Genomic DNA, 26,682 nt, shown 5'->3' with positions numbered 1-26,682 from the left:
GGCCTATTACTCAGCAAGGATTGCTTTGTCGTCCAGCTGCATACCAAATTGTCATAGTTGCTCACGGATTTTATCGATCGTATACGTATACCTTTCCTAGCAAAACTTAGAGCACACTCCTATTCGTAGTCAGAGATACGAGCTTTTCAAACCCTATAAATAGCATACTTAAGAGATCCCGAACCAGGGAGAATTTGTGTGAAATTAGGGTCTTCATCATCATAGGTCAGAGAATGCCGAAGTTGAGTAAAAGCCGGGAAGCAAAGGTTGAGGCCTTCCTGGCCAAAACTGGAGCATCCAGAACAATTGCTCGAAAGATGTTGGAGCAGTGGGATTGGAATGTCGAGCTAGCGACTCAAAGATATCGTGTCCAGAACCCTAATTACTCTACAAACTTGGATAACCAACCTAATCAGACATGTATGGAGCAACTATACCGAAGATATAAGCATGAATATGAAGATATTATCATGGCTGAGGGTATCAATCGCCTCTGTACTGATCTCCAGGTGGATCCGCAAGATATTGTCATGTTGGTTATGTCATGGCACATGAAGGCAGCCACCATGTGCGAGTTTTCAAAGCAAGAGTTCTTCAATGGTCTAAAAAAGCTGAAGGCTGATTCCATTGAGAAGTTTCGAAGCGCGATACCGGCTATGAGATCTGAGCTGAAGGACAAAAACAAGTTTGAGGAGGTGTATAATTTTAGTTTTGTCTGGGCAAAGGAAAAGGGCCAGAAGTCTTTGCATCTGGAGACTGCAATTGGGATGTGGCAATTGCTGTTTGCCGAAATGTCGCCGAAGTGGCCTTATGTTGATCAATGGTGTGAGTTCTTGGAGGAGAGGCACAAGCTGGCAATTGCTAAGGACACATGGACTCAACTGTTGCTTTTTGTTATTTTGTAAGGAAGGTTAATCCATCCCTGTCTAATTTTGATGAAGGAGACTCCTGGCCCTATCTCGTCGATGAATTTGTGGACTACTTGAAGGAGAAGGTCTTGGTGCAAAGTAGTTAGGTAGTTCTTTCAAAAGAAATTTGATAATTAGATTCAAATCCCATATTAGTGGTGTGAATCAAGACTTTCTTTTCCTAGTTCATGTAGAAGAAATTCGCTTTGGTGCTTGAGTTGCAAGGCAATTTGGTATTTGAATCATTGAATGATTTTTTATATACTAGCTAGGTTATGTATAAGAGTCCCTGGATACTAATCCTCTGATCAGCTGAAAAATATATTCATAGTATTCAGTTGTACAGAAGTTAGCAGTCTATTTAGTTCCAGAGTGTCTAAGTTTAGTAACATGTTTTCTGATGATTATCTCAAGGATGGCTGATGGACTGTATTACATAAATTCCCATCTCAATTCCAACAAAGCTGTAGCATAAAAATTGCTATGAAAGGAGAATGAATATGACCACTATTCCACCGAAAGTATACCAATCTAAAGCTATTGTTCTTGATTCTTTCATGATCAGAATCCTATTCTTTTTTCCGTTATTCTCTTTTCTCCCACTGTCTAATTTCACTCGTTATATAGTGTAGACCAATGCCTCTCAACCTTTGAAGACATCACCTCCCAATCTCATCGATTCGCCTGATTTTCTATCCTGGTAAAATTCTTCCTTCAACAATAATATTGGTTTTGTTTACATATTTTTTGGTCTCTCATCTTGTCCTATTGTCTGTGGTTCAAGCAGTTCAATAAAAAATGGGTATGGCAATATCTAGGATGGTGAAGATGCTGTTTGCAAGGAAAGAAATGAGAATACTAATGGTGGGTCTTGATGCTGCTGGTAAAACCACCATCCTCTACAAGCTCAAACTTGGAGAGGTTGTCACTACCATACCCACAATTGGTACTATCTGCTACTCATCCATTAAACCCCTCATTATTGTGTGTGTGTGTGTGTGTGTGTGTGGGTGTGGCTTCATCTACATATGTGTCTCATTTTAGTTGTGTTCCAATTAGATCATTTGATTTTATGACTTGCTTGACTCTGAAGTTATCATTCTATACTCATATGTATCAGTGTGTTGGATCATAAAATTCGAACAAAGCAAATTACAATCTAATATGGGGAATGAATATGATCAACTTATAATATGTACAAGCTAGCTAATGAGTTGGACATTTTCACATAGCTGGACAAGCTGGTGAAGCTCTTCCAAGCTCATAAGAAAAGAAAGATATATCATACCATAAACTTGCTATTCAAACTGGAATGAAGAAATTCTGAATTAACTGCAGGGTTCAATGTGGAAACTGTGGAATACAAAAATGTAAGCTTCACTGTCTGGGATGTAGGAGGACAAGACAAGGTACTAATTTCGATTCTTATTCTTCCACTGAGTGATATTTCATGCCACATATATAATATCCGTGAATTAACAAGAATACTTAATCTCAAGCAAACAATGTCCTATACAGATTCGACCACTTTGGAGACACTATTTTCAGAACACTCAAGGTCTTATCTTTGTGGTGGATAGCAATGACAGAGACAGAGTTTCAGAAGCTAAAGACGAGCTCCATCGAATGCTAAGTGAGGTACGTTCATTATAGTTTCTCCTTGAAGTTTCACCATACAAATTTTATTGGAAAATTTCTATATAGAAGTGAATCATTTTCTTTTTGTAGGATGAGCTCACCAATGCAACACTGCTTGTATTTGCCAACAAGCAAGATCTTCCAAATGCCATGAGTGTTTCTGAAATCACTGATAAGCTTGGTCTGCATTCACTCCGCCAGCGCCGCTGGTAACAAAGAAATCAAACATAAATATGTGCAAACACAATAGTCACAAATTATTTGATATTAACTGTTGCGCTTACATTCGCTTCTTCTTAATATAGGTACATTCAGGCTGCTTGTGCCCCGTCTGGGCAAGGACTTTACGAGGGTCTTGATTGGTTATCCAGCAACATCTCAGGCAAAACATGATAAGCTGCACGCTTCTGAGGCCAGTATTTGATTATAAGGTAATATGGGGAATCCTTTTGCATGATGTGAAATATGTAGTATAAGTTTAAATTTTCATAAATATGTAGAATAAGCTTAATGAACTTTTCATATTTGTCTGTGTGATCTTTCTTCTGTATCCTCTAAACAATATAAACAATACAATATATGTGATTAATTGCATTACTTGCATATATTGATCATTTGTCCAAGAAGAATGAGAGAAGGCAAAGAGAAGAGGAAGAAGGGGGAATTCTTTCTCACAAATTTTGTTGCTAGTGAGTAGTGACCTAATGTAGATATCTAGCATTTGTTACATTGGATGTAATCTTGGTGCGACATACGCTTTAAACGACGGTAGTGGTACTGCCTTCACATTAGTTCCAACATGAAAAACACAATTTTGCATGTAAAACAATATTCCCAAGACCCCTCATCCGGTCATCCCAACGATAAGTTGTTTTGATGGTTCAGCAAAAATCAGACGACATTTTGTTTTCGATATCAATTTTCTTAATGTTCATAAGATATTAAGATGCTAAGAGAGAGGATCTGATATTAATCCTTCTCACCATTCTCTTTAACTGACTTGGTTGTGCAAAAACATCTACCTCTGCCCTTTATCGTTTTGATTCACATAATTAAGTGGCAACCATGTAAACTCATGCGAATCATGCATAAACCGCATTGTCCGCATACCAACTGTTCTACTAGATAACTTCTGTTACATAAACCCACAACCACATAGATAACTTGTGTTACATAATTTTCATTACCCTCTGATTCGCCCCATGAATTTGATCAAGATCAACATGAGTGTATGCTTAGACCTGATGAACATACCAAATATGAAAGAGACTAAATAAGTTGTGCCAACTACTTGTGAAAGAAGGAAATCAAAATCAGAGAAAACAAGGAAGAAGAAAGACTCTATGAACTTTCCTGCTGATATAGCTTTCGAAGGGTTCCCATTTCAAGTGCAACTCTAGAAAGAAACAACAGAGTACTTCACTTCTGTGCTTTGACAATTTCTACATAAACGATACCAGAAACAAAGCTTCCTACCGTTCTCAACAACTATTTCCACACTGTTCTCTCACATGTACTTGTACTAATCATCTCCCATCTACCCAGCCAGTACACTCTTGTTTCCCCAATTTCCAATGCCTTATCGATATATCAATATCATGGTTTTGAACTTTTGATTTCAGATTTTATTTGGCCTTATATACTTGCTAAATCATATCAAATGATATTTTCAAACTTGATGTAAATGCAAACATTTTCGATCAAATGAAGAAAGTATAGGGTACTAGGCAAAGTAAACCATTAATTTGCTTTTTCAGTTTAGGAACTTCTTTGTCTTTGTGGCCGCATACATGGAGGTTTGATTCACAAATGTTATATTTAATACTCTACGCCACATGAATTGCTTCTATTCAAGAACTAGCGAAGGTGTTTTTGGAATTTACATACAAGCATTTGTTCATTTTTTTTTTTGCCGATATATTATAAATCCAAAATATCATATGTTCATTTAAAATTTGACCTTCAGACCAATACGTAACACGTGTTTATGTAAAGACACTAAGTTCTCCTTACAATATGTTTCAGGTAATCATTATATATCATCTCATCTCCATATTCTATGTCAATAAAATTACGTTATATAAAATGTTAACACCTCCCTCTTTACGGGGAGATTCCCGGCGGAATTCCCTCTTATTCCGACCATTGGACATATTTGGACCGACCCAGCAGGGCCAGGAACCCGTCCAGTGGGTCAAACCACCGTGGCCAACGAGAGCGCCCCCCTCAGGCGCCGCCGAAGAGGGGGGGGGGGGGGGGAAGGTCGCCAGAATGGAGAAAACCTCCTAGGTGTTCTTAACTTTTGAGCTTAAATTTCTCTACAGTAACTAACATAAAACTTCGGAGAGTCAAAGGCCGGTGCACCGCTTACTCTCGACTCTAACCCCAGTTTTGTGCAGATTAATCGGATCACGAGGATTTGTTTTGTGCTACGTAGATTTGGGCCTACCCCGGAGACGACCACGCAACATAAAGCTGCAAAAAATGCATACAATATTTGCATTGATCAAAGCTTATTGATGGGAACAACCAACCTCATCCCAGATTCCTGCTCAGACGGATTCCAAAATACAAACATAAGAACCAAGAAGTCCCCTGTTGAGTAAATATTGTGGATGAACATATTTATGTTTCGATAAATTTCCAAACTGATATAATTACTTTCCCATTTACTTTCCTCCTACCCATATTCCTTTAGAGCCCTCCAGAAGGTTCAAACCTGCAAATCCATGGCTCTGATTCCGCATTGCCTACATATTCATCATCTGTTTGTACGAATTTTGGTTAGTTATGTTCACAATTAGATGCAATGATGTATTCTCTACATTAATAGTGGCATTGAAAACATATATTCATTACAAACCAAACCAAACATGGACTTCGGTCCGGTCTGCGCTCTCTGGCATCCAAGTTATAAAGTGTTTTGGTGAGATAACTGAGATTGATGGAATTGTCACAATTGGTGCTTACCATCTGGCTGTTGGGGTATTTAATTCTCCAGTTACAAATCTTGACCTTGACCAAGTTTCTCGATCTGAAATCAAGTTAGCTCATTGTGTGAGACACACCGCAAACAGTAACAAATACGAAGTTAGCTCATCGTTGAGGAACAATGATTCAGTATTCCAATACTCAGGGACACTATAAAGCTTCAAAATTCAGCAGTCCTTATTCATAAGTCATAAATGGCTTCAGAAAAGATGCATAAGGTTATGATTTTTTGATCAATATTGTTGAGAATATACATCTTACGTTGAGAATTTAGACCTAATTTGTGAATTTATAAGGGTTTAGACAACTTCATCCATTGCCAACTGATTTTAGATATAAACCTCATATCACTTTATCATGGTATCAAAGTGGGTTACCCACTTCTATGTGTGAAGCTCAAATAGCCACACGGACTCTACGTCACTCAAAATGTTATCCACGTGTATGACTTGAAAATTTGTCATACGTGCGGAGGTGTGTTGAGAATATACATACCACATTAGGAATTATGACATAACTTGTGAGTTTATAAGGGTTTGAGTAAATTCATCTATTGTCAATTGATTTTAGACGTGAACCTCAAATCACTTTATCAAATACAATCTTGTTTTCAGGATAAAAATAGTTATAGCTAAAGTAGTCGTGAAAAAGAAAGAAAAAAAGGCAGGGCATGGAAGGACCACAGACAACAACAACAACAAAGTGCTCACAGTTTCGCATCTATGAAAAAATTGCAAATCCAATTTCAAAAAAAAGAGAGCATCCTGAATAGTCTATTATCCTCCTGCATTAGTGCATTACAATTTGACGGCTTCCCCACACAGAACATTTATCCATGCTATGATGCTCAACCATAGCTCATCTTCTATATTCAATTATTTACTGGGTATAATGTTTACCAAGTATAAACATTCAACACAGAAGTCCCACTTCTTTCACACAGTACTTTTCATGAGAGATTAGAGTTTGATGGTGTCAATTTCCTGTGGAAATGAAAACCAGAATACAAGAAATTGGAATAGCAGAAAATACAGTGGCAAATGTACCATGAAAAAAACAGTAAAAACTAGGTGCTTAAACTTGCAGAATCCGACTTCTTATGCAACTTATAGATAAACTTCTCATTCTTTGAAGAATTAGACAGATAGGATTCATATACACAAGGTAGATTAGAGTTTGATAGGGCATTTCAATGTTCAAGGAGACACAAACAGCAACAAGTCAATGCCAACAAATATAAAGACACTTACTTCAACTTTAGGAGACAAACCTGTAAGAGGTTCTCACAAGATGTATTCCAAATGACAAAGCAGAATAGGTGAAAGGCATTACCATACTACGTTTGAGATGATGTATAACACCCTGTTTACTATACTGGTTAGTACGATAAATGGTTTTACATATACAAACAACACAAAAACATGCCAACACAGGAACAAGTAAAAGCTAATTTGCTGTTTAGATAGACTTCTATTATCTAGTTTGATCCTATCAAAAGAGCTCCCAATCATTAGAAAGACTTCTATTGAATTTGATCCTATTGAAATAGAAGTTTAGGTCTAAATAAGCTAACTGCTCATTATTCTCCTAACTAATCTTGGAAAAGTCCAAAATCCACATTCATTGGCTTGTTCAATTTTGCAAACAACCAAAGACCTATGCACCCCATCATTCATTCATCTTGTATGGTTTGATAAAAAGTTTCAAAGACAAGCTGTCCATCACTCCATCTCCATGTCCATCTCTAGCTTTTACACTGTCCTTTTTTTTTTATATAACAAAAGGAATTGAGCCTAGAATTCTAGAATCTAGTCTTTACCCCACCCCAGAGCCCCTAGAGCTAAAAGCCCATGGACATCTCTGGTTTGAATTCAAGCTAAAAAATGAGATTGGTATATAGATAGCTGCACAGCAGTATTTACATAAACAGGAAGTGCTGGAGTTATCTTTCTTGATAACCATTACAAATACAAACAAACTGAAGAAGTGATAACATATATTCATGTGTGTGTTACTGAAACCGATAGATAAACAACATTGGTGTTCAGATAAACAAGTGTTGTTGACCCCTAGTGTAACGACCCCAAAATTCTGAGCCTAAAAACTCAAAATTCCAAAGTCGTTAAACACTAAACAATTTCACTGAAAACGAAATCATTTAAAATGCCCAACGGATCATTACTGAGTTCTCAATACAACTCAGAAGAACCAATTATTACAACCCAAATTATAATACAATATTATAACAAATGGAATTGCGTAATTCTCACAACAAACTCACAAGATAGTCACACAAAATCCTCACACAAGCTGGAGATAAATAACTTCAAGTCCTCTGAGCGGTCCGTCAATTCCCGCTAATCCACACCTGCGGAGTTATCCACTACACCATCGAATTGGTGCACCGGGATTGTAAACACAAACCCGGTAAGCTTTACAGCTCGTATGAGTAAAATGAAAATATAACTCGCATATTAATATATATATATATACGAAAATCCACAAATCAAACAAATATAAATGCACTCATGAGTCAATGGACGGCCCATCTGGTTGTCCCAAAGAAATATGAAAATAAGCGCTCATGAGAAATTAAGTAACCCTTCTGGTTACCCAAATGCATTTATAATACGGGTACCAAGAACGCTGGTACACATCTGTTACCCCTCTCGTAATACACCGTCGATATTGGATAGCCACCCGCTACCCAACATCCAAAACAATCTGAGTACCCATGAGCAGATAACCACCCGTTACCTCACATGCAGTACTAAGGCAGACAGACTAGAGCTCTAACTGTATCGTAACTTTCGCCCGGCCAAAGACTAGGTTCCGACTTGCCAAACACGTACAATAATCTCACATCATATTGTACCAATCACGTCCGAAGACAAATCAACATTTTAACAATCTCAATGTTAAAAATCACGTACAATAATCTCACATCATATTGTACCAAAAATCATGTCCGAAGACAAAATCAACATTTTAACAATCTCAATGTTAAAATCACGTACAATAATCTCACATCATATTGTACCAAAAATCATGTCCGAAGACAAATCAACATTTTAACAAACTCAATGTTAAAATCACGTACAATAATCTCACATCATATTGTACAAATCAAAATTACATGCTCGATATTTAAATCTCGTCATCGAAATGACATAAATCACGATAAAATCATAACAGTATATTATATAGCAAACTATATATATATGTACATATTTACCATTTATACAATATATATATAATCCATTATATCGTATACATGTCATATTTTATAAACACGTCCGACGACAAAAACTCGTCCGAAGACAAAACTCGTCCGAAGACAAAACATTTTAACAAACTCATGTTAAAACCACGTACAATAATCACACCTCATATTGTACAAAAATCACATCACATGCTCAACATTTAATTCTCGTCATTCGAAATGACCAATTCCAACGAATTCATAACAGTATATAATATAGCAAACTATATATATATGTACTTATTACCATTTATACGATATATACGTAATCCACTATATTGTATACGTGTCGTAATTCAATATTAAAAACTCTTGCAAAAATCTTGGAATCACCGCAAGGGTAGATTCGTAAATAAGTGAGATTTGACTCACCTTCTTTCCTGCGTGCAACTTCCACGACCCTGAAAGTAATTTCCTCACTCGTTTCGTCAGTCACCTAATAGCACGATAAATACTTAGAAAATGATACTTAAAATATCAGGTGACGAGTTCAGCACAGCTAAATGTTGTTCATAAAACATTGTTCACGGAACACTGTTCATGGTTACTAATCACTGTTTTTACTAAACCACTGTTCACAGTTACTGTTTTACCAAAACACTGTTCACAGTTACTGTTTACCATGTCACTGTTCAAATTACTGGTACAGTTTACTATTCACAGTTACTGTTACAGACCACTATTCGTGCGATTGTACTATTCACCGGTACTATTCACAGTCACTATTCATGCGGCGTTACTGTTCACCGACCGCCACCAATCATCACCAAATTTCATCACCACAACCTAAACAACATTTCCAACAACTTCCTAGTTGACACAAAGTTCTAAATCCGAGCCTAAACAGTCCAAACACCGAAGAACATATATTCGGCACTATTCACAAACCCTAGAAATTGAAATTTTGATTCGGGTACTTACACTTCGATTTGGCTCGATTCCTTTTGTGGGAATGTTGCTGGGACTGAGACAAGCAAAACCCCCCAAGAATCTCGAGCCATGGTGTCCGGAGGAGGCGGCGCCGCCACAGCAGTAACTTCCGGCGGTTGCTACACCGTGTGTGGTTGTCGCCGGAGTGCAAGGCATAGCCCAAAAGATGGAGCTCGTCGAGCCCGTCAGTTTGATAGGTGGCACGACACGAGGCGATGTCGGATGGTGGAGAAATCGGCCGGAGAAGTTTTTTTGGGTCGGGTGAACAGTAACCCGAGCTGATTTTTAGAAAAATCTGATTTTTAATCTCCTTTCCTTCCTTTTATACTATTTCCAAAATCGGAAACGAACTTCCGACGTTAATAACTTTTGCATCCGACGTCCGATTCGAACGCATGACATGTCCACGAATTCGTATCGATGAGCTCTACGACTTTCGTGAAGGAAGTTTTTGCAACCGAGCGACGGAATAAAAGTCGATCTATACGTTGCGGTAACGTTACGTTTTCTAATTAAACGATCCAAGAACGTTTCCGTTTTTGTTTTGAAATGTCGCAAACCTCCAATTGTCGTCTTGAATTAATTTCACAAGTTTAACACTTAAAAAAATACTCGACATTTAGTTTCTAAAAATTCGGGTTATTACACCTAGGGTTTAAGTTCAAGCTATATACGAGCGATGGATGTATGCAACAACACCTCCTGATAAAGACCGCATTTTGAACAAACTCAAGGAGTGATAACATAAAATCGTCATGCGTGTATGTCTATAAACCCGCTCTTTAACGTACCAACTCTCAATTCAAATAATGAAAATTGAAAGACAGAAGTGGAGTTTGATCTGAACATCAATTCATTTTAATAGGTTTGGCTACAAAATGAACTATACCATTAGAACATAATAAGATTGCACATATTAAACAGATAGCACCATAAGATATAATAGGAGGATTGTGTGCACTACCACGTTTAATATTAGATAAAAGACGACATTATCGAGTGCCTGCTAAGCACATCAACTGATACACGATTTAACGAGGGCAGCCGCATCTGCTGGTCCTGATGTCTGCTCCTTTTAAATCGAGGGTCTGGCAAAGATGAGACCGGTGAAGCCACAGCCCACGAATCATTTGAGGTATCAGAGCTGAAAGATATATCTATAACACCACTTGGGCTGCTAGGTATGGAGGAATGCTTGCGTTTATGCCCTTGGTTTTGCACAGTGCTGGCTGATACTACCAAGATGAGCTTGTAGCATTCACTGACTGTGTCCTGTACAAGAAGTCACTGCATTCAACTACTTGGGACATTGAGTTTTGATGGCATTATATTTGCAAAACAGTGAACAACAAACTACTTAATGAGAGAGAAACCCCCGTATTGAGTACAAACCTGGCTGACTTTGAGTACACTCAAAACCTGATTCTGATAATCCACAGGATTGAATGTTTCAATTTCATTAATGATATACAGCATAATCGCAGCAGCTACTATAGACGGTAGAAAGACTAGAAATCTGGAGTCTGCAAAAACAAAATCCACAATTGAAGATAAGAATGTAGTACCATTTCATATCATATCATTAAGAGTACATTTCTTTTAATTTGGTGTAGGATTGATATCAACACACTTGAAATTTGAAAACCTATCTGATTGCTCACCTGCAATGACAGAGAGAAGGAGGCGCTCACATCTCCACAGAAACTCCAAATGCAAATCGATCTTCAAACAAAGCCTCCTGATCATGTGATCAAAGAATGAATTTGGGGTTACTGGATTCATCCTCCATTCAAGAGTTGAAAGCACCAAAAGCTCCATTCTTTGAATAGTCCTTGCCTCAAACACAAACTTTGATCCCTCCACCTGAGCAAAACAACACCATAATACATCTACATTGATCAGAAAAGAGTCAAAAACCAAGACACACACACTAGTCTACCAATTCAACAAACACCCAAATTGAATTATTAGCACACTACAAAGACACTTACTTGGAAATCCAGAAGAAGGGGCACTTGGGTCTCTTCCATTTTGGCAGCCAGAGAGAGACAAGCCACAGCAGTGAGTTGACTCATCCAAGGCTTGTTCTTTTGAAACACCGAGCTTGAACTGAACCGATCAAAGTAGTTCATTGCTAGAACAGCAGTCAAACAAGAGAACCCATAATGTGATTTCACATTCAAAATCCAGACCAATGCTTCCTTCCTAGCCAACATTAAAGACCCATCTGAGATTGAACCACTGAAACAGACATGGGTTTGTCTCTCTTTTGAGATTAAAGAGACAAGTTCATCTTCTTCCCAAAACAGGTCACCTTTTGACTGTTTCTCCGAAGTCTCAAAGCAGCTCTCACTCTGTTCTTCAACACCATTGTCTACTTCTGCTTCTGCTTCTCCCTCAAGTCCTTCTTCACAGAATAAAGCAGCTAAAAGCATTGGTGGGTTTAGGGAGGAATCTTGTTGTTGGAGAGACATCTTCTTCTGAGAAGAAGAAACTGAAAGCTTGGTTCATTATAGGAAAAGAGAGAAGCTTAATCCCATGCCCATATCCGGTTTATGTGAATATGTTCTCTCTCTCTCTCTCTCTCTCTCTCTCAGACTTTTAAGAGGGAGCGAGCGCCAAATGCAGCAAGGGGACGAAGGATTCTATCTGAAAGCTCACTTTCACGCCTGTCCTTTTCTTTACAATGACACCATAATTGTATTTTACACCCCCCCCCCCCCCCCCAACCCAAAGTTGATAAAACGTGAAACGTGAAACATGAAAATATGTGATCTGATATGTTCTAGGGTCGCAACGGTATATAAAACAATCCCGACTAATTCGTATACTAATCGTACTAAATATGTTGGTATACAAAATATTCAGTACACGGTATATGGTACAGTATATCGTACTAACATTAAAAATATGGTAAATATGTGGTATAGATTTTCCATATACCATGATATATCGTACCTACCAACTTATATTATATTAAATTATTCAATTAAAATATATATATATATCTTTAAATTTCAACCGTAGATTTATTGAAAAATAAATCCAAACCGTATAAATCTACTAATCTTAATCTAATTTCTCTGAGTTTCTTTCTCAAGTACACTCTTTTTCTCGTCTTCAATTTCTTTATTTAATTATGAATGAATCGATTCAATCGAATTCTCAAATACAAATGCTTAGACCTATCAGTAGCACCATTACTACTTACAACATATCAACATATATCGCATTTAAACTTATCATTTATTTTTTTAATTGTTTTGAGAATTCATAAGTACTTTAACAGTTTGACTATTTGGACTTTGACTTTCTATTTATGACTTTATATTTGGTAATTTTGTTGAATTTATATAAGACTTTGGAATTATATTGCTATTTCACTTATTTGTTATTACTTATTTGGATTGGACTTTTAAATTTTTGAGCCTTAAATATGTTAGTACAAGCCCATTACCAACCGTACCACTTAATTGGTATACCAACGTTATTGGTTGGTATAAATTGTGGATTTTTCTTACCAAATATATATTGGTTGGTATATGGTATTGGAAAATTAAGACTGGTATACCAACCAATCCATCCCTAATCTGTTCTATAGTTTTATAACGGCGGAAACAAGACAAGGATTGTTTTTTTAATAAAAATTAATTCATTTGTATTTCAACATGCATAATTAAAATAACACACATATGAAGCACGGAGGCATGCACACGAGTATCCGTATAGGACACGCGGACACGCACCAACTCATGATAAAAGTGAGAGTGCTTATGGTGAGATTCAAACCTTGGTCATCCAAGACACCCAACAATTTCTCAACCATTCAAACAGATTCAGTTTTTGTTATATTTATGCACTTTAATATATATATATATATATAGTCTCTATCCAGAGTGAAGTTTCACTCTGAAATTTCAGAGTGAAGTTCCAATTTTGGCACACTTTTCGGTCAAAAATTTTCAGCATAAGCGATTCAATATTTAGGTATGTTATTCAAGATCATCTCTACAAAATTTCATCTAATTCGGACATCGTTAAGGTATTGAAATTAGATTAAATCAATGAATGAATTAAAACTGTTCAACGTGAACCGTTCGTGTAAATCTCAATTTTGAAAGTTCAAATCATTGTCGAATTAGATGAAATTTTGTAGAGATGATCTTGAATAGCATACCTAAATATTGAATCACTTATGCTGAAAAAATTTGACCAAAAAGTGTGCCTAAATTGGAACTTCACTCTGAAATTTCAGAGTGAAGCTTCACTCTGGATAAAGACTGTATATATATATAAGGAAATAAACTCGTGATAAAAATAAGAATGTTTGTGATGTGATTGAAACCTTAGTTATCCAAGATATTGATCAAGTCTTTATTCATTCCAACAAGTTATGTTTTCTTCATTTTAATGCACATTTTGACATATATATACATCTAAATACTTTCAAATTTATAAATTATTTTTTAATAAATATATATATTAAAATAATATTTAATTAACGTTTCCACCACGTGTTCGTGTCCAAAAAGATTTATATATGTCGTGTCCACGTATCGAATCGTGTCTAATACGGACACTCATATCTGTGTCCGTGCTACTTAGTAACCTGACAAAAAGAACTATATCTTCTAACTTAAATAAACTAATTATCTCTAAGAAACACTAGCAAAAAACTAGTCATTCATAGGTGAAAATAACCATCAAAATCAAGATTTACTCATATTGATGTAGAAGCCGAATTAAATTTTAACAACCACACCATTGTAAAATTTGTTCTTTCTCCTTCGTCTATGTGGAAACAAAGCCACCACCTCCAACGAAAAATGAGATTTGTTCAAATCCACAAAATCAACATCACCACCGCAAAAACCTTCAATGAAACCAGAAAGAAGAAAAAGTAAAGAGATTACAGCAACCAAAGGGAAGAGAACTCTGGAAAGAAGGAATTTTTTTGCCTTAGCCATAGATTTTGGAGATTTGTTTGCTGCGGCTAGAGAAACCCTAGCAGAGCAATAGTTTGCCTTGTGTCGAGTAGTTGCTATAGATTTTAGAGCTCAACCCTTTATCAACATGAACAGTCTCATAGAAAAGAGGTTATGAGCCTTCTTAAGATGAGAATTGCTTTTGATTTGTGTTAACATACCGAGACATTTAATATATGTGCTTCTATAGTTATGGGGTGACTTTTGATTTATTATTGAAATCTTAGACTTCAGTTTAGAAATTTGAGCATTTTCTTCTACAATGTAGCGACTTTAACAGTTTGACAACAGTCTTAACTCTTAAACACGCGAGTTAGGAAAAAAATTGGGTACATGTAATATTGGTACATGAGACATGTTAAAAGTGAATATATGGCGTCATCGGAGATTATTGTCTTGCGTTGAGTGAATTTCTAAGTGAAGAGCCAAACCTAGCAATACTCTTGAATTGTATCTTACTAAAATGCAAATTCAATTGATATCAGGGGGTCCTATAAATTCTTCTAATTTATGGCCGTGTATGCAAATAAACTAATAATACTAACCATAATGACAAAAACTGTATGTTTGAATTTGAAAGATTTGCACCTGTTAATGATGAAGTGCATCTGTAGATAAAAACTACCTTATCAATAAGTCCCACTTTATAAAGGGAAAGCGAAATTTCCCACAGGCATGGAAAGCAAAAAAAAAAAATCATGTTTAGGCATGTGACGTGGTGGCCATGCAGGAGGGGCCATATCAGCTTAAGAACAAACTCTTCTTTTTTAGGAAATGAGAAGCTCCTCGATGCCTATGGCTTCCAAAACAAAATGAAATTTCCTAGTTCCCAGACATGCATTGTTTTGGTCCTTTTGGAAGCAACCCAATTAGCTTTGAATTTCACAATGAAATCAGATTGGGGAGAAGTGACAACTCATTAGTTGCAGATAAAGAATAGGGTTTTCTTTTGTTTCTCAATCCTCCTCCAGTGTCTGTTTTTCTTGTGAAGATGAGTCATAATTGGCGCCGTATTGTCTGCCTGAAACGCAAGTCGTACGCTTCTCTTTGGTGTTCCCCATTCTCAGAGAGAGACCCCCCAATAAAAATAAATATTTACTTTGTCATTTACTGTGGTTTCTGGTTTCAAAAATGTGGAACAATCAATGTCCAACCCACCACATTACTCAATCGTCTGATTACATTGATGCTTATTTGACCTGAAAAGGTAAATTATATTTACCGTAAGTTTTGTTTGAGTGCTTGGTTGTTATATGTTCTTGTAAGCGTGATTAAAGCAAATCCCATTTCCCAGATTTGTACGTTTTCTTGTGAGGGAAGTGAAGGGTGTTCATCGTGGCAGAGACCTGAGCTAGAATTACCAATATCATCAGATAATTCAAGCCATTAACCATTGGTCTAAAACTTACCCTCTCGCTGCAAATGACCCAGTAATTCTTGCTGAGTTGGGTGTGTTCCCCCAACTCAAGGTTCAAAATATCGGTATCGGGAAATTATATTGTTTTTTTTTTAAAATGAGATATCAGAGATATATCGAGGATATTAGAAAAAAATATCGTTCCTCTTTCGAAATTATTTATTATTGAATTACATACAGACAAATACAATTATTAATTTTATCTAGTACCAGAAAGAGGCTCTAGGTGCTTGAAAATATGCACGTTGGTCAACAAAACTACAATACTTTGACCAAGACATACGAGCCATATAGTACGAATTGTAATGGTTTGAGCTACTAACAGTTTCTCCGAGAATGGGATAGTAAGGATGAACCGAACTCGATAATTGATCGTAAACGTCTCCAAACTGATCATAATTGTAAATAAGATGGCCAAATTGATAGTTGACTTCATGTGATTCGTTTGACATCCCACTGTGCTATGTGCCTAAACTGATAGAATCAAAACTTAAGGCTACTGAACTAACATCAGATGAAATATTTTGAGTATCAATGGCTCCTCTTGTCCTCCTCCTGTACCTAGATCCATAATTCTCATCTTGGGTAGCACGATCAAAATTACTTTCACAAGTAAACTGCTCAAATTTTCCACCTACATAAAATTGTCCATATTCAAACCTTGTATCTCTACCACCTTGTCGACTTCCACCACTACCATCACCGTTACCACCATCAGCACCACCACCACCATCATCATCACTATCTGAACTATCTGGAGTTGCTACACCGCCCCACACACTAGCATTATCAGAATCATCTCCCGGGTCTCCAACTTCATCAGATAATACCTTGTTTACATCAATTCCAAAATCAGTTGTCTTTTCTACAACATGTGCAGGAGGGTTGTCATCTTCATCATCGAGGTGGGCATGCATAATCCAATCATGGCGAGGATCAATGTCATTCTAAAGTGGGTCACTAGCAACATGAAGTAGATCGATATAGTTGTTTTCATTGATCACATTATCCTTTCCTCGTTTATACGTAGTCGTAACTTCATGTTGTAGTAGTAGTATACGAGTTTTTCCAACTTCTGACATGCAGACAGTTCCTTTGCTTTGTATGAATAAGAGCAAAAGTACTCAACTTTCTTTCACAAGCAGAAGAAGAAGCAGTTTGTGCTAAAATACGCATGGCAAATTTCAATATTATCATCATTCCATGATGGGTTCACGGGTTGCTAGCAATTTATGAAGGTATGAGGGAACTTCTAGGAGACAAAGACTACAATGTGACTTATATTTTCTTACTTTCCCTATTAGTGCTCGAGGATAACACTTCTTATCTAGATATCTTTTGAGATGACGTCAAGGAGATAAAGATTACTACTCTTTCTATATTCCTTGAGGAGAACACTTGTTATTAAAATTCTGAATATTCTCTTATGACCTTCATGAGAGTGTGAGACTACGTTGTGACCCTTTATTTTGAATTCCCTTAAGGTTAAGGAGAGCACTGGTCACTTATATGGCTTGACTTTTAAGAGTTAAGACTTGAACTTTCACTCCTCATCTCGATATCTTTTAGGAAAAATTAAAAATTAGCCGATTGAATGACTATTCTTCTAGTCTTATTTTTTATATCTCTCGAGGCTCGAGTTGATTAATTAATCAAAAAGTCCAAGTCAAGGAGAGTCCGAGAATTCTCAAATTGAGTTAAAAAATTTTTAAGTGAAAATTTCCAAATATTTCTCTAAAATATCGAAGATATATCGGATATATCGTAAATATCGGAGAAATATCGGAGATATTTTATGTTATCGGAGAAATATCGCAGATACTGGAAAAAATAAGATATTTACCCCTAAGATATATCGTTTTTTTTTCTGAAAAATGGAGATATCGGAGAATATATCGGGGAGATTTTGTTCCTTGCCCCCAACTTCAATTTGAGTCTCAATAATGTTACAGAGTTCATGACGTCATATTACAATGCATAATTGAACTGTTACAATGTCCAAGCACTATGTTGCAATACATAATTTGTGCATTTTACATACGTCGATAGATTAATTTCTTGACTTATAAAGCAGTATACGGTAGTCGGTGGGAAACACTTGTTGTTTTACCGCGGTTGGTCTAAAATGATCCATCTTTAGCCCTAGAACCTACAAGAACTTAAGTCAATACAAAGGAGTCGAAAAAGCTAGGATTTCTTCTTAAAATCCTGCACTGTCATCTACCTCCCATGCTTTTGTATTCATCATATGGTACATTTTCCTTTTTAAAGCTGGTAAAGACCATAAAGATCATACATTGTGTACTTTCCATTGTTTCCGAAGTCTTTACGGTAGAAAGCACGTACAATATTCAAAACAAATATCCTACCATCTTTATCTTTATGCCATAAAGGTTTAGAGTATGTGAGTAACAAACCTCTGCTCTCTGCCGCATCTGATTTATTACCGTGCTAGGGGGTAAACGCTATTGTCAGATAGAAACAGAGATATCTCTATCTGATTCCAATTCCATATATATGAATAACCTTCACCAGTTCATCTATATATCTTAATCCAATGCTTCGGCTCTTGTTCTATATGTGTTGCACGCGAATGAGAAAGAACAATTAATATCTGTATCGTAATTTATTTAAATAAGTTTTCATCAAGATCGAGCTAAGCTTTCGTAAGCAGTAGAATCACTAGAATGATACTGTGGCTTTAACTTTTTCGTGTTTGATTTATTAACTGGCAACGTAACAGAGCAGGCATCCAGGATTTTACAGAGAGACCCAGTTATTATATGAGTTTGGTTAAAAGTTAAGACGAATCTCTGCAAGAAACACAGAATCGAGCAGTGTACGTAGATTATAGTGTCTACATATGAGAACTTAATACTCCTCTCTACCTCTCTGTACGTGGTCGATGTCGACTGAATCAAACAACACGACTTACACGAGGATGCATGTACGTTGACTGGTGAGAGACTGAAAGCCCAATAGATTACCCGAGTTTTGTTGGGTTTTCTGGCACAGAGTGAAGCCCAAGAAAAAGTCCGATTAGTGATCAATACCGACTCTATAAGCTATAGTAGTTTGAGAAAGAGAAATTGGAAAGTGGTCATTGTTCATCATACAATTGTCGGTAGAATCAAGATGCTTTTCAAGACTGAGAAGCAGATTTGAGATGCTCGATTTATTTAAGAAGCTGCTTAAATAAGAAGCAGATTGAATATTGTACTCATATACTCGTATAGGTTGTTAGTTTATTGAAATGGAAACATATAGTACATTCATATTATGATTGGTATGGTATGACTTAATTGGATAATACTGCTTTCTAATTATTCGGCAGTTGGCTTTTAAACTAAATTATATCCAACTTGGATAGGTTAGTATCCAAATTGGGATAGCTTAAGAGCTTTAGATTTTAGTTTTAGAAAGCTATTTCTCACCAACTTTCAAAAGATCCCGCCAATTGGTGTGATCATGAATAAATTAGCTTAGAGTTTCTCACTTAAGTATCTGCTGTTGATGTCGTTAATTAGTATAATTGTAAATAAATTAGTGAATTACAAATAAATTACCTTTTAAGTTTCTGGCTAAGTACCTGTTTCTTAGCTAAACACCAACCTCATCACAAATGTCAAAGGGAACAATTATGGTGAGTTCAAGAAGCCACCAACTAAAAATTTCGAATATGGCCATCGACAAATGTTGTCATAATTAATTTGGTGGCTTTCATATTCAATGTTGTGGTTTTGCAAATACAAATACAATTTGGAGGCAATTTCACTAGTTCGTTGTATCACACTAGAAGAGTAGAAGTCTACCGATCCTTCGATTTGAGTTTACTATGAAGCCCAAATCATCGAATATGCATTAGTAGTAATGATTTGGCAGATTCTTGGAAAACAAAGGAAGAATATACACACTGTTCCGGGAGAATTATTATTCTACCCTTGTGTGTCTTAGCCTAATAGGTTTCCCATTAGGAGATGGATTAGCATCTCCGTATTAGATTAGGACTCCGAATCCTACGAGATTGTGGTGTTGTAAATGCCTATATATAGGCCCCCATATCATTCAATAATACAGAATTATTTCATCCTACAACACGTTATCAGCACGTTGCCCTAAAACCCTGAACTTTTTGAGCCCTCGGAAAATTTTTTTTCTTCTCTTCCGCACGCTGCCCCCGCAGCCCCGCGCGCAGCCCCTGCATGCTGCCCCCGCAGCCCCGCGCGCAGCCCCTGCATGCTGCCCCCGCAGCCCCGCACGCAGCCCCGCGCGCAGCCCCTGCATGCTGCCCCCGCAGCCCCGCACGCAGCCCCTGCATGCTGCCCCCGCAGCCCCGCACGCAGCCCCTGCCTGCTGCCCCCGCAGCCCTGCATGCAGCCCCGCGCGCAGCCCTGCCTGCTGCCCCTGCAGCCCCGCGCGCAGCCCCTGCAGCCCCGCGCGCCGCCCCTGCATGCTGCCCCTGCAGCCCCGCACGGTGCCTCTGCACGCACGCATGCAGCCCTGCACGCTGCCCCTGCACGCCCGCACGCAGCCCCCGCAGGCCCGCAGGGTCTCCTCCGCATTCGCTCCGCAAAAACATCTTTTTGCCCCGCAAGACCCCGCATCCGAGGATTCAAAATTGATCATCCCGCATATATACGCAAGGAACGCGAAGTGCACAAGCAAACTCTTCGCTTAAGAGAAGCTACTCCCGTCTTCTCTACCCTTTTGGGCCTTTAAACTATTTCTTGTTTTTCCTTTTTCTTTTCCTATTGGTTATTAAATCGTTTATTTGCACGTTTTCATTTTCTAACTATGTTTCACGTGCTTGCATAGGAAAAGTGATCACTCGTCGTACTATGATGATGACATTCATGCCGAGATGGACGATACTTTTGTCATCTACATACGATTTCGATCGTATCCTCCTAAGATTTTTATGTCATCGGACGAAGATCGAAAATGAATTCAACAAGCAACTTCATGCATGACGATCGATTTGCAGAGCAATTTACTTATATGCGGTCTATTTAGCAGACCAACAAGTATGTTTTTCTTAAAGTTGCTGCTTTTGAACATATATATATAAATTATCGGGCGATATTAGCCTTTTTCATGTCTTCTTTTCTGGCCTTTCTTATAACGCTGATGAGACCAAAGAGGGATATGATTCCCCTCTTGGTCGATGTTTTTCGTGTGACGGTCCTGGGGGAGTCACGTTATTATTTAAAAAGGAAGATATCGATTTCGTGTGGTCGCCTGAGTGCACCGCTGTTTTGGGTGCGATCATGAGAATCGCCGATATGCATCGATTATTTTGTGACCATATACATCACAACCCTTCTAATTCCGGTTACATACTTGAATAGTTTCGATTATTCAAAACCTATACAACCCTCGTTTCTTATGGATGCGTCGTCATCGCAACTGTTATTTGAATGTTTGAGTTTTCTTAAACTCATGTCTATAAACGATAATCCCAAGGTCTACGTACTCATTTATTTGAGTTGATTCATTACTCTGATGCAGCACTATTTGCTGACAAAAGATCCCAAAAATAAAGAATTCTATGGGACACACTTAAAGTGATTTAATGAATGTCTATGACGTTGTATTATCAAAGTTGACCTTGATGCATACTCCACATCCAAGAAACACATGCCATTTTTGGCACCTGTATCTATTTCTTGAGGGAATTTTGGAGATGGAAAAGTAACATTCTTCCATTCTCAAGTAAGCAAACATTTTTGAGCCTCAGGCTAAAGCTCCGCCCGATCCGATATGCAAGATTTTGTTGCTACGGACTTTTGATTAGTCAATCTATTTTGACTATGTTTTCTGCTTACTATTTTTCAAGTATGACGTTGGCATTGCCATGATTATTGCTCGACTTTATCCTAAGTCGTCTATTGGAATTGGAAGCTTGTTTCTGTTGTATTAAATATTGGCATATTCTATAAAATTTCTCGTCTTTCTTGGACTCCTGAGAATTTTATTTGCCTTGGCTTAGCATGCATGGTCAACGTTTGCAACTCACGTGGTTTTTAAATTGGCCGCTTTTGGGTTACATGGGACCCCAATAGCACTACATTGTGATTTTGGACCTTCAAATTTAGAAAACGGACCTCGGAACGTCAAAATTGACGTCGTTTTTCCCGGTTACTGTTCCGGCGTTTCCGGAACGTTTTCCGGCGTTTACCGGCGTATTCGCCATCTTCCGGCCATATTCCGGCGTTTCCGGCACCGCCACCCGGTTCCTACCAGCGTCCCCTGTCGGACCTGAAGTTCCGGCCTTCATACCGGTCAGTTTCCGGCCGCCGCCGGCCGGTTTTCCGGCAATTCGTCGTTTCTCGTTATTTTTCAGGCATATTTCCAGCAGTTTTTACTGGCACGTTTTCCGAGTCCAAATTTCACCCGGTTTTGAGTTATTTTGACATGGTTTTCCGGTTAATTTTCCGGTTTTCTCCAAGTCGTTTCATAGCTCAAACGATTTTATTATTGTTGGTGACCACCCGCACCAATTGGATGGTCTTTACCACCCAAATTGTTTGGTATTCAACTGCTCCAATACCATGTCTTTCCAACTCTTGAGTTGAAGAATGTAGTTCTATTGCCATGTGATACATTCGATGGGATTGCCATTTGTTTCAATCCCCTCTCTTACAATATCCTACGGCGTATTGTGTAGAGAAGTTCACCGCGTCGTTGACTCTCTTAATCTTCATTTTGAGAATGTCCCGCCGTGAAATCGAGTGTCTTGCTAATTGCGTAACCACCCACACTGTCCTACGGCGCAAGTAGTTGTTTTACGGATCTCGTGCGGAGATTGTGTTGTATATCTTCGTGCCTTGCTAAGTTTTAAAGGCCATACATGCCAATGATGGATTTTCATCTTGATATTTGTGTTAATAATGGAGAGGAATAAATCTGTCTGATTTCATTGACATTATCTTTTTCAAGCTTCGACAGTAGCTTTGTTAGCTTGCAGACATAGTTTTGCTTGCCTGCAGCAGTAGTTTATGTAACTCAAGATTTTTTGATTCATGGGTTCAGTTTTACTGTCTCCTCGGTTTTGACATGATCGTTTTTTGGTCATTTTAAACAAGATATGATGATTCGAGTTCTTTGAAATTCACATTATCATCTATTTTTCATGTTCACGAAGCGATTGGAGGACCACCTCACCCGTGCTCCACACGGTGAGGCCGTGCCTATCCGTGCCATGCACGGTGAGGCCGAGTCTGCCTTTCTCGGCGGCTCCATGGCATTAAGGCCGTCGGTGGCGGCATCCCCTCCTTCATAGGAGCTTGTGATGCCTCCCGTGCTTTCTAATGCCTCCATGGCAATCTCTGATGCCCATCGCTCATTTTGCAAAGCTTGTTCTTTTGCTAGATTTCAAGGAAGTCCTTATTTGCTAAGGCTCCAACCGAGAACATTCCATTCTTACAAAGTATTTAAGGTGACATTAGTGGACCCTATCCAACCGAATGCGGACATTTTTCGGTAATTTTATGGTATAGGTTAAGAGCATCGACGCGTTGGTCACACGTCGCTTTGCTTTCCACAAGAAACGCTGCATTCGCTAAAAGTTTTTAGCTATGATCATCATACTAAGGGCTCACTACCCCTCCTATCCTCTCAAATCTATTTGATTGGATACCGTTGGAGAGTTCACCTCCACGACTTTGATGATTTCGTTTTGCATATCTACTGGGATCGTCGTTGAACATATTATTCCTCATGTTCATTCACTGCACGATCTAGCAGAGCTCGGACTTGGTTATGGGTACTAACCTGCCGATTTTTGCATGGTGATATGTAATGATGTTGCATGCAGCGACGCTTATTCGTTTCAACCCACAACTTGCCAAGCGTTTAGTGCGTACCAGATGGTCACTGGATACGGTCCCAACGTTCTTTTCACTAACGCCTATTTGGTTAAAGTTGTGTATGTGCCTCTAGTGTAGTTATCTCAATGGGTCTACTTGAAACGATTAAGTATTCTGGTTGGTTATGATTTATGAATCACCAACACTTGTCCGCTATTTCCAATCTACACCCGTTGATCTCTATCCTGCGATATTAGCAGGCGGTCACTTTGATGAGACATACTTCCCGTCGTTAGGGGGAGATATGGAATGCTCCCATTCTGGTTTTAACGCCAGGAATTGATGTGGTGTGGCACTATGTCTCATTAAGATCCCGCACTAATCAAAGTGAGTAAATGTGCAATGCATTATCGACCTCCAGAAAGTCAAAGATTCGATGCTCAATGACTTTACCGATATTGCGAAAGTGACGAGATCGCACATAAATGCTGTGATGTGCCGGTAAGGTTGGAACTCTCAGAATATGAGAGAATTTCATATGACCTGGTCCTAGCACCGTTGGCACCATCTCTGACAGTGGGAAGGAAGCCGGCGATGGCACCATCGTACGCTGTGGTGTTGTCGGCGCCCGTGGCGTTGTACCACAAAACAAGGGCGGCAAACGCAAAGATGGACTAGTAAGGGTCATAGCTTCGGTCTTGGCTCCTGCCTAGATGAGGGGGAGACCATTATTCTCTGGAATCAAAACCAGAAAGAAGCGAGCTGCGTAGGCACAAGTATTTTGCCCATCATCAAGAGATATTCTCTAAACATGTGTATCAACTAAGTTTCTGTGGGACGCTACAGACTCCTTTTGTTGATGTTAGAGAAGAATAGAAATCTCATGAATTGATCGTATACAGCGCGCGCGTGTGTTTAATGGATTGATTTCCCATGATTGATGATGTATTCGCTTATGCTCTTATTCCGTTGTAAAGCATCAACGATGAGCAACTTGACCGAAGTGGAAAGAATCAATACAGGTTGAACTAGACTTGTTATGTTGGTCGTTGTTCGTAAGTGTAATGAGAAAGATGAAGTCATGCGATATATGCAGGACTTATGGCGCAAAGATTGTCTCATTATCCTAGTATTGACTACGATGAGTTATATTCTCTCGTTATGGACATAATTGCTTTCCGCTACTTGATCAGTAGTAGTGTCCATGAAAACTGATTTGCAGCATATGATAGTGGTCATATAATATCTGTAAAGGGATCTTGACACAGATATGAGAGTGCCCGAGAGACTTTAAATGCCTCCAGACCACGGAGAGCTTATGTAATCAGATTGCGACGTTCGAGAGAACGTAGTACAATCGGTTGCAAGAACTCATACCCATATGTGTTCATATGAAGCTAATTCTTGATTCTCTATTCCGTCTAAGTATAGATGATGAAGAGATTCAATGAGCTATACATTCATACATGTTAGTGTTGTTGGGACACTATTGCTTTCATTATGACGTGATTAACTATGCGCCTATGCATTGTCATTGGACTTACATTGCTTCTTTGACATGGGTTTAGTTCTACACTTAGTGAACCAACACAAATCCTATCCACACCAACGCCGCCAGCAGCTCCAGCAACATCAACGTACGCCTTGGTGTAGCAGTCGACACTGGTAGCGTAGAGGATGCGTACGGTTCCGTCTTGGACCAAAATCAGTCCTTCATTGGTCTATTCCCCCATTCTTTTCGCGAAAGACACATTAAATGTGACAAATCAGAATCTGTCCAGTTTCATAGGTCAACTTCAACAAGACCTACAGGACAGCTCGCTCGATGAAATATGGTGAAATTAGTACCGTTGGAAAGGTCTATGTGTCTACTTTCCAGGGACACCAACCATTCATTCATAGCTATCATATTGAGTGAGTTATGGCCGTTTTAGCAAAATAGGACAGTTCTGTCCGGAAATTTGCAAGTCAGTCAACTTCGACAGAGCATTGTGAACTGCTCCGATCGGATGAGGTTGTGAACCTTATGTCACTGGAAAGCCACGGGTGTCTACTTTTCAGAACATTTTACGGTTCGCTGATACCTATTTTGACGAAGAAGTTATGGCCGTTTAAGTGAGTGAACGTCATTCTATCCGAGAATCTGATTTTCATTGCAAACTCTTGTTTTGAGTTGTTATGCAATCTTGTTTCCTAAGATCTAAGTTTGGCTAAGTATAGCATGGATGATCTAAGGATGTGTGGCTAGATTAATGATTAATCATTAACCCAATACTACGTTTGAGAATACGTTTGAGAAGCATGTAATGAACGTTGTATACGTTGTTCTTTGTACTCCATGATTATGGCACTAATCAGGGGGAGTTGTTTCGTAGACTTCAGGGGGAGTCTACCTCACATGATGCTATCAAATGTAGACGGTGCGTTGTGCTCTTTTTCCCTTCGATCAAGCTTTTGTTTTTACCCAAGAGGTTTTTATTTTGCTTGACAAGGTTTTTACCGAGGCAACGATGTGTGCACCATGCAACCTAGGCATCCGACACAAGGGGGAGTGTTCCGGGAAAATTATTATTCTACCCTTGTGTGTCTTAGCCTAATAGGTTTCCCATTAGGAGATGGATTAGCATCTCCGTAGTAGATTAAGACTCCGAATCCTACGGGATTGTGGTGTTGTAAATGCCTATATATAGGCCCCCATATCATTCAATAATACAGAATTATTTTATCCTACAACACACACAAC

At 38.4% G+C, this 26,682-nt stretch overlaps 2 protein-coding genes and 1 pseudogene across 3 annotated transcripts; 2 read left to right on the top strand and 1 right to left on the bottom strand.

The window, feature by feature from the left end:
* The first annotated feature begins 233 nt into the window (after positions 1 to 233).
* LOC126801191 (uncharacterized) lies at positions 234 to 1,015 on the top strand (annotated as a pseudogene).
* Positions 1,016 to 1,562: 547 nt separating this feature from the next.
* LOC126782586 (ADP-ribosylation factor 2-B-like) lies at positions 1,563 to 5,227 on the top strand. Of its 2 annotated transcripts, XM_050507871.1 has the most exons (7): positions 1,563 to 1,608; positions 1,696 to 1,854; positions 2,247 to 2,317; positions 2,427 to 2,546; positions 2,637 to 2,755; positions 2,852 to 2,977; positions 4,946 to 5,227. In XM_050507871.1, the coding sequence occupies exons 2-6, from the start codon at positions 1,707 to 1,709 to the stop codon at positions 2,937 to 2,939; spliced, it is 546 nt and encodes a 181-aa protein (XP_050363828.1). In that variant the 5' UTR covers positions 1,563 to 1,608; positions 1,696 to 1,706; the 3' UTR covers positions 2,940 to 2,977; positions 4,946 to 5,227. The 2 variants fall into 2 exon arrangements, with proteins under 2 accessions (XP_050363828.1, XP_050363821.1); XM_050507864.1 differs by lacking the exon at positions 4,946 to 5,227 and having other exon boundaries at positions 2,852 to 3,143.
* Positions 5,228 to 10,676: 5,449 nt separating this feature from the next.
* Positions 10,677 to 12,301, bottom strand: LOC126784344 (cyclin-D3-3). The gene is made up of 4 exons (XM_050509810.1): positions 11,721 to 12,301; positions 11,391 to 11,592; positions 11,122 to 11,252; positions 10,677 to 11,001 (listed from the first exon to the last, which is right to left on the bottom strand). Exons 1-4 carry the CDS (start codon positions 12,201 to 12,203, stop codon positions 10,705 to 10,707), a joined length of 1,113 nt encoding a protein of 370 aa, XP_050365767.1. The 5' UTR covers positions 12,204 to 12,301; the 3' UTR covers positions 10,677 to 10,704.
* Between the last annotated feature and the right edge of the window lie 14,381 nt (positions 12,302 to 26,682).

Source organism: Argentina anserina, chromosome 1 (genome assembly GCF_933775445.1).
Source record: "Argentina anserina chromosome 1, drPotAnse1.1, whole genome shotgun sequence".
NCBI lineage: Eukaryota > Viridiplantae > Streptophyta > Magnoliopsida > Rosales > Rosaceae > Argentina > Argentina anserina.
This window is presented reverse-complemented; position numbering and strand designations above follow the sequence as displayed.

Excerpts from the sequence above, each read along its gene's own strand:
- LOC126782586 (XM_050507871.1), top strand. The coding sequence starts at position 1,707 with ATGGGTATGGCAATATCTAGGATGGTGAAGATGCTGTTTGCAAGGAAA. Across the intron at positions 1,855-2,246 it reads CACTACCATACCCACAATTG|GGTTCAATGTGGAAACTGTG; the intron begins GTACTATCTGCT and ends AATTAACTGCAG. Across the intron at positions 2,547-2,636 it reads TCCATCGAATGCTAAGTGAG|GATGAGCTCACCAATGCAAC; the intron begins GTACGTTCATTA and ends TTCTTTTTGTAG.
- LOC126784344 (XM_050509810.1), bottom strand. The coding sequence starts at position 12,203 with ATGTCTCTCCAACAACAAGATTCCTCCCTAAACCCACCAATGCTTTTA. Across the intron at positions 11,593-11,720 it reads CCCTTCTTCTGGATTTCCAA|GTGGAGGGATCAAAGTTTGT; the intron begins GTAAGTGTCTTT and ends TGTTTTGCTCAG. Across the intron at positions 11,002-11,121 it reads GTGTACTCAAAGTCAGCCAG|GACACAGTCAGTGAATGCTA; the intron begins GTTTGTACTCAA and ends CTTCTTGTACAG.